The sequence below is a fragment of the Athene cunicularia genome (genome assembly GCF_003259725.1).
Source record: "Athene cunicularia isolate RWA chromosome 19 unlocalized genomic scaffold, athCun1 chr19_part1, whole genome shotgun sequence".
Lineage (NCBI taxonomy): Eukaryota > Metazoa > Chordata > Aves > Strigiformes > Strigidae > Athene > Athene cunicularia.
The window spans coordinates 6610334-6618464 of NW_020799124.1; the positions used below are offsets into that span (position 1 = coordinate 6610334).

Below are 8131 nucleotides of genomic sequence, written 5' to 3' on the forward strand. Positions count from 1 at the left end.
CAGCCCACCCACCCGCAGGCCCTTCCCTGCCCCAGGGCTGGAGCAAGAGAGGGGCCAGCCAGGATCTGGGACCGGCTGCCTCTGACCTGATGGTCCCCTTTGCACCCCCTTCCCAGGACACAGAAATCATCAACACGGCCATCCTGACGGGGCGGACGGTGGCCATTCCTGTAAAGGTCATTGCCATTGAGCTGAGCGGTGTCGTCGTGGATGTCTCGGCTATGGTTGAATGCAAGTCCAACAATGAAGACATCATCAAGGTGGGTGTGGGGAGGGGACTTTTGTGACCCCAGCAAGGGGCTGAGCTTCTTCCAGGGCACTGACCCCAGTAGTAGCCCAACCTGGAGCCTGGTGAGCTGGGGCTGATGGATGAGCTGATGTGCTGCACAGACCCACCTCATCCTAAGCATCGTTATCCCCTCAGTGGCTTCAGTCCACGTGTTCCTCTCCCTGGAATCTGTTGGTAGAAGGACGAGACTCTTTGTCACTGTTCCCAGAGAGGCTGCGGGATGCTCCAGCGCTGTGTGGGCTGGCACCAGACAGCAGCAGTAACTATGGGTTATCACGGCACTTAGTAGCGTTAAGGTGAAATATTGTGACCTCGCAATGTGAGCTGCACGTTTCCATCAGTGGCTTCACTCGTGCCTCCAGGTGATGTTTATCTCCCTCTTGGATCCGCTGCCAGGCTGAGCTCAGGCTGGGGCTGGCCCCAGCGAGGTGTGGGAGGATGAGCTGGGCAGTTGGGAACAGCAGAGGGAAAAAGGGGGCTGAGGGAGAGGAGCAAGATGGGCTGCATGGGAGAGATGCTGATGAGGCAAATGCAAAAGGCTCGCTGTTGCAGCAGCAGTGACTGCCCCTGCATCCACCCCAGCTGCTGAGGCAGCAGCTGGTCCTCAAATCCAGCCATGATTTTTCCATGACCAGACCTATTCATCCATATACATTTTTGTATCTCTCTGTGTATCCGTCCACCAGCCTATGTTATTCTGTCATCGTTTCCATCCCCCCACACATCCATCCACCCCTAGACATTGTTACCTTCTCCCAGACGCCTCCCACCCCTCTCTTTTCATGCACCCACCCAGCCCACCCTTGCTCTGTCCCTGCTGCGTCGGGCAGGGGCAGTGAGCCATGCTGCGGGCTGGGCTGTCCCTCGTCCCCCCGCCTGGGGGACACCCGCTTCTCCCCTTGTCAGGAGCCACCGGGCGCTCGCCCAGCTGAGCCAGGGGTGACAGGCAGAACCCCAGCCCCACTGGGACTCGCTCTTCCCAGTGGTCTGTGGGTGACAGCCAGTGTCACAAACTGTTTACCCAAGTTCTTGACTCAAACTCCGATCTGTGCGATTTACAGCACCGGGTCTAATTTATGGAGACTGGTCCTCCGCAGTGTGATAAAACACTGGAGCAATAATACACTTCAGGATGGACTCCAAGACACTTAAACTGTTTAATGTGCTGCCTTTCTACTCATAAATCTATTTACATGCTGTCCCCAGACCTGGGGGGGAGCAGACACATGCACACGAGTGGGATGAATAATGCATGGAGCAGCCCTCCAGCCCCAGCTCACCTCCTGCTCGCATCCCACTCGCCGCTCGGAGCCCTGTGCAATTTCTTGCTGAGTTATTTTGTGTTTGTTGCCGGAGCTTCATTTCCGAGGGAGCTCTCAGTTACCTGCTGAGATTGGGGAGTATGATTACGGTGTCAGGGCTATAAACCTGTTACATAAATCAAAGCTTACATAGTGGGATGTGCTCTCTGTTACTGTAAATAATTTAACATGAAGGAGGGCTGGGGAGCTGCTTCTCCCCACGCTGCCTGTGCCTCAGTGGTGGTCGCTCTTATGTGTAACGTGGAGGGAACACATCCTGGACTTGGTGTAGACACAGATGTGAAGGTGCCAGGGCCACCTGTGAAGGGTGGTGGGAGAGCACGGGTGGGAGTTGTCCACCCCCTGCTGTGGTGACACAGAGTGACTGCCTGTGCGCAGCCCAGGAGGGACTCGTCGCTCAAGGTAGCGTAGAAATAATCCCTCTTGCCTGCCCATGTGGGGGCTGTGTCCGTGTCGAGGGACACGCAGGGAGTGGAAGGGCCACCTCTGCTGCCAGGGATGCTCGATGGGAGATGCTCACCCTCACCTGCTCTGTGAACCTTTCCCAAGAGTCCACGTCTGCCTCAGGACCCACCAGACACAAGTCGGCTCAGTGGGACTGAACCTCAGGGACCCTGGTCACCCACAGCCACTGCCAGGACCCCTGGCTGCCCAACACGGGGTGCCACCAGCCACGGCGGCTCTTCCCACTCCCAAGGGCCTTGGAGAAGTTGTGTCAGCTTGATCCCATGCTTGAGGCCGTGCCAAGGGGGGAGCTCCTGGCCACAGAAGCGGAGCCAGCGGTGCATTGGCTTGGAGCCCGGGCAGACTTCAGCCTCTCGCTTCCCGATGCCTTGCTGCAAATCCGGGAAGTTTCTCCGAACAAGCGTGCACTTTATTTAAAAGCTAATCTGCAGTCACTCCATCATCAGGACAGGCCTGATGTGCTGGGATTTTTTGTTGTCGTAGTTTCAACCCCCCCCAGTTGCAAAGCGAGTGGTCCACGGAAGATGATGCTGGGGGGATTTATTAGCTAAGGTAATGCAAGCAGCATCCCATCATATTTATTGTGATAAATGGCACAATATCCAGAGCACTCCTTTGCTGGAAGATTTGCCCAGGAGCTCATCTTTATTCAGATGCCGCCCTGCCAGAGATGAGGTTGTCATTTCAGACGTGCTGAGCTGGTATCTCTGCCTCCTCCACTGGCCCCAGGGACCACTGGCACCTTGCAGTGGGCTCCTGCCCTGCTTCTGGGCTCGGAAATACAAAGTTCCTGCAGCTGAATGACCACAGGTGCCCAAAGATAAGATGGGGAGAGAGACAGTGATGCTATCGCCTCCGCTTTCAGCTACTGTGCCGTGTGGACTCAACTCCTTATCGGCCATCAGAGTATCCACGTGGGAGAGCAGCTTCTTGGAAATAAGCCTTTCTGTGCTGCTGAGATGCTTGGTGTGTCTGAGAGCGGCTGCGCTGCTGGCTGAGCAAACAGGTTTTATTTTTCCCTGGCAGCACACAACTCAGATGTGATTCCTGATGGTGTAGGGTGGGGGAGAGGGGGTCAGGGTCGTGCCGTGTGGCCACTGCAGATGAGAGGTTGGAGCTGCCCCAGCCTGGTTGTCTCCTCCCCCCTTGCTGGGAAGGAGAAGTTGCTGTTGACTCTGATGGCCTAAGCCAAAAGACAGGTGATGCTGCAGTGGCATCCTCTTAACTCCTTAATTGGCTCGGATCGGTCGATAATAAGTGGCCCCTGCAGGATGTATTTGGTTTATAGCAAATTTAACTAATGGCATTTGTGTAAATGGGAGTTAAAAGAGAAAGAGCGAGAAGATGAACGTGAGGATTCAGGTGGACTCTAGGAAGTGCTGCCTGGGGTTCACAGGAGGGACGGGGACGAGGCACTGGTGGGTACTGGGACACTGGTGTGCATGGGCACGGGGCTGGTCTGTGCTGGCTGCCTGTGCCCTCTGGGAGTGGGTGGAGGAGATTTTGGGGCAAATGTCCAGGATGAGCAATTTGCAACCTCTGTGAAGCACTCATGGGTGCCTCTAGCTTGAGCCATTTGGTGGGGGAGGCCAAGGAAGCTGAAGCACCAAATGAAGGTGCCTGCAAGGATTGGCAGAGGAACTGGGCTGGGGGGAAATACATGTTACGGCCACAGTGTGTGTGTGCCCGCACATCTGAACAGGGACCCTGAGGAGAAGAGGGCGTCCATGCTCCTGGGCTACCTTTAACTGGGTATGTGCCAGGTAATATTCTGCCCCTCTGGCATTTCCCATCCTCCAGGCAGCCTCCCGCCGGGATCCCCGATGTGTCTGCAGGAGCATTGCAACCCCTCCTCTTCCCTCCTCCTCCAGGTCTCCAGCAGCTGCGACTACGTCTTCGTCAGCGGGAAGGAGTCGCGGGGCTCCATGAGCGCCCGGGTCACCTTCACCTACGAGCACCTCTCTGCCCCGCTGGAGATGACGGTATGGGTGCCCAAACTGCCACTGCACATCGAGCTCTCGGATGCCCGGTTGAGCCAAGTGAAGGGCTGGAGGGTGCCCATCCTGCCAGACAGGAGGTGGGTGCTGCGGAACCACTGTGGTTGGGATCTGTCCAGCCTGGAGAAGGCAAGGTGGAGGTGGTGGTGGTCTCATTGCCTGGCTCAGTTACTTAGTGGGGGAGTTTTAAAGGTGATGGAACAGAGTCATCTCTGGGGTCCTCAGTGGAAAGGTGGGAGATCATGGACACAGGTTGTATGTTTGTATGGAAGGAGGAAAGTTTCACAGTGGGGTTGGTCAAATGCTGGAGTTGGTCGGGAACATCCATTCTTGGCAGTGGTCAGAACTTCCCTGGGTGAGGACAGGAGCAGCCTAGCTCCGAAGTTAGCCCTGATTTGAGGTCAAGAGACCTTCAGGTGTCCATCCCAACCCAGGGTATCTTGTTCTCTTAGCTGATTAGGGGGCAGAGATGCTGGTGACCCTGTTACCAGGTGCTGCTAAAGCTCCCAGAGACCTCATGGGCAACAGGCATCTTTTGGCCAGAAGCCACCATTTTTTTGGTGACCTTGTCTTTCTCCCTGCCCGGACACCCCTCTCCTGTGGGGATGGAAGAGCCGTGGCAGTGGGGAGCTTGGTAGCACTGCCCACCTGCTGCCCCATCCCACAGGTCAGTGCGGGACAGCGAGCACGAGGAGGAGGAAGAGGAGCGGAAGCAGAGCCGGGGCTGTGCCCTGCAGTACCAGCACGCCACGCTGCAGGTCTTCACCCAGTTCCACACCACGGCAGCGGAGGGCACAGGGCAGGTGGTCACCATGCTGGGGCCTGACTGGCTGGTGGAGGTCACCGACCTGGTCAGTGACTTCATGCGTGTGGACGACCCGCGGGTGGCCCGCATGGTGGACAGCTTCACGCTGGCTGGGAGGGAGCCAGGCACCACGCTCTTCAAGGTACCCCCAGGCCGCCTTTCTGCCCCTCTGCCAGCCTGGCTGGTGGTGGCAGGCGGTGGCAGGCACCCTCGTCCTCTGCAGGTCGTGTCTCCGCTCGTGGAGGCGGTGCTGGGCGAGACGCTGGTGACGGTGGCGGAGGAGAAGGTCAGCATCACGGACCTGAAGGCCCAGGTGGTCTCCAGCCTCTCGCTGTCCCTCCACCCCAGCCCTGGCAATAGCCACACCATCGTTGCCCGCACATCCGTGCAGCAAACCCTCAGCTTCTTCAAGCAGGTGAGGCCGGGGGGGGTGTATTCGCGCTTGGGGGGCCTAACGGGGAATTTTGGGTGGGGTGAGGGCTCTGTCTGCAAAACCGCCCTCCCAAATCCTGCCCAGAGTCATCCCAGGCCTTCACAGCACCCACTGTCCTCCACCCTGGTGACCCCAAAGCACCTCAGAAAACTTCACACAGACCTATGAACCAACCCTGCTCAGCCTGGGGACAGGACACAACCATGGGGACAAAGGGGTCTGGAAGAAATCCTGTACTGTTCCGGGCCCAGCTGTGGCGGCCACATCTGGCACCTCTGGGGCTGGTATTTTGGGTGGGCCTGGGCAAGCATGGGGAACACTGAGGGAAGAACAGGCAAAGGGAAAAACTAGGTGATGGTTGGAAGGAACAGGATGGATGATGGAGGGATAACAGGTGAATTGGGTGGAGAGAAGGATGCAAAGGAGGACGGGTGGGTGGAGGGATGGACAAGCGGGTGCAGGTGGGACTGGCATCGTGCTGGGCAACCGGTGCCTGTGTTGGTCCCACAGGAAGCGCTCCTGAGCCTGTGGATTTCCTACAGTGATGGCACCACAGCCCCCCTCTCACTCTACGACCCCAAGGACTACAACCTGGTGGTGAGCAGCCTGGACGAGAAGGTGGTCTCGGTGACCCAGGACCGGGCGTTCCCCTTGGTGGTGGCGGAGAGCGAGGGCGCGGGGGAGCTGCTGCGGGCTGAGCTGGTCATCTGCGAGAGCTGCCAGAAGACCAAGCGCAAGAGTGTGCTCTTCACAGCCTTGGCCAGCGTGCGGGTCCACTTTGGGTCTGAGGAGGACCCAACCTATGACTATGACCACGTGCCCAGCAAGTCGGGGCTGGCAGAGACGGGGGCAAGCACCACCCTGCGGGCAGAGGTGGAGAGGAAAGCAGAGCCGAGTGAGGACGGTAGGATGTCCAGTGCGTCTCACCCCACCGAGGACTTCCCCACCATCCCCACTGGCTTTGTCCAGGTGACCAGGGGGCTGACAGACCTGGAGATAGGCATGTATGCCCTCCTGGGCGTCTTCTGCCTGGCCATCTTGGTCTTCCTCATCAACTGCATTGTCTTTGTGCTGAAATATCGGCACAAACGCATCCCACCTGAAGGCCAGACCAACATGGACCATTCCCACCATTGGGTCTTCTTGGGCAATGGGCAGCCCTTGCGGGCTCACAATGACCTCTCCCCCCAGCCTGAGAGCCCTGGGAATCCCCTGGAAAATGTCCAGACCTGCTGTCATGGAGACCACCACAGCAGCGGGAGCTCGCAGACCAGTGTGCAGAGCCAGGTCCATGGTCGTGGGGACGGTTCTTCAGGGGGCTCCACACGGGACCAGAGCGAGGACCCGCTCAACTCACCCACCTCCAAACGGAAGCGGGTGAAGTTCACCACCTTTGCCACGCTGCCCTCCGAGGACCTGGCCTACAACTCCATCCCCATCGCCGATGAGGAGGACTTGGAGTGGGTCTGCCAGGACATGGGGCTGCAAGACCCCGAAGAGCTTCACAACTACATCCGCAGAATCAAAGAGATCGCTTAACACAGGGGCAGAGGGGACAGGGCGGGAGGGAGGGGGCTGCCACGCCATGCCACGCCGTGCCACGTCACGCCATGCCACACCACGCCAGCTGCTTCCCTGGGGCTGGAGACCCAAATTTGGCTCTCCTGTGCATTCTCTGTTCCGCACATCTCACGTCCTCGCCCTGTCTGAAGGCACATCTGTGGCCTTGCTCTTTTCTTGCCCTTTACTGTCTGGCCCATGACAAGGGGGGCAAGCCCGGTGGCAGAGGTGGTCAGAACCTTGGGGGGTGTGTGCACATCTGGTGGTGAACGGGGCGGGATAATGCTGTGGGTCCTGCTGTGCAGGGGGTGGAAGAGGAGAGATGTCCCACACTGGGGGAAGGCGGTGGGTGGGGACTTCCTGAAAGCAACCCCCTTTGCTGCACTCGGTTGCACAATTTTGGAGGTGAGTGCTGGTTCAGGGATTTGCCGCCCCATGGATGTTGGGGGGAAGCCCCAAACCTAGAGCCCTCTGCCCTATGCTGCGGGTGATGCTGGGTGAGGCAGGAGGGGAGGGTGGCAGCCACAGGGTTTGGAGCCCCGTGGCCACAAGCCTGGGCACCGCTGTGCCCATCACCTGCTGCGTCCCATCCATCCCACCCCATGCCAGGTGTGGGCCCTGGGGGATGGTGACGGTAATGTTTGTCACACAAGCATCCCTTAGGGACCATGGATGGCTGCCTCTGCCCCCTTGGTGCCTGGGAAGGGCTGTGGCCCCTGGGCAGGGGCAGTTTGGGGGTGCCCAGCAAGCTTGCTGACTGTGAGCTTGCCTGCCCTTGCCTCTCCCTCTGCTCCCAGCTTTGGGGCCAGTGCTGGGCCCCTTGACCCAACAGCCCTGCTGGGATCTCCAGGACCAGCCCCTGGTTCCTGCTCCCCCTCCCCAGTGCTACCATGTGGCTCTGGAGGTGGTGACTGGGGCTTCCCAGTGCCCCGGGGAGGGCCAAGCCTGGGTGGGGACACCCACAACCAGACATGGCCCGAGTCTCCCACTGCCAGCCCAGTTCCCCCAGTGCCAGCCCAGCGGGATGCCCAGAGCCAGGCTCAGCCTCCCTGGTGCCTTCTGACTGCCATAAGCCAATGCCTCCCTGGTCACCCCATGCTGGCACTGGCTCCCAGCCCCTCCAGTTCACCCAGGAGACCCCCACCAGCCCAGGTTAACCTTGCGGGGACCCCGTCTGGCAGGCTGGGGGTCCCGGGCTGTGGTGCAGTCACAGCCATGGGCACCAAGCGCCTGGGGATGGGGAGCTTCCCCCCCCCCCCC

General features: G+C 59.2%; 1 protein-coding gene across 1 annotated transcript in view; it reads left to right on the forward strand.

Moving 5' to 3' along the window:
* Nucleotides 1-8119, forward strand: part of TMEM132E (transmembrane protein 132E) — a 36463-nt gene extending 28344 nt beyond the window's left edge. The window contains exons 6-10 of the mRNA XM_026861855.1: nt 117-260; nt 3948-4153; nt 4741-5020; nt 5102-5293; nt 5822-8119. Coding sequence (XP_026717656.1) covers nt 117-260; nt 3948-4153; nt 4741-5020; nt 5102-5293; nt 5822-6850 — 1851 coding nt within the window. The 3' untranslated portion in view covers nt 6851-8119. The remainder of the gene's footprint in view (nt 1-116; nt 261-3947; nt 4154-4740; nt 5021-5101; nt 5294-5821) is intronic.
* Nucleotides 8120-8131: the final 12 nt, after the last annotated feature.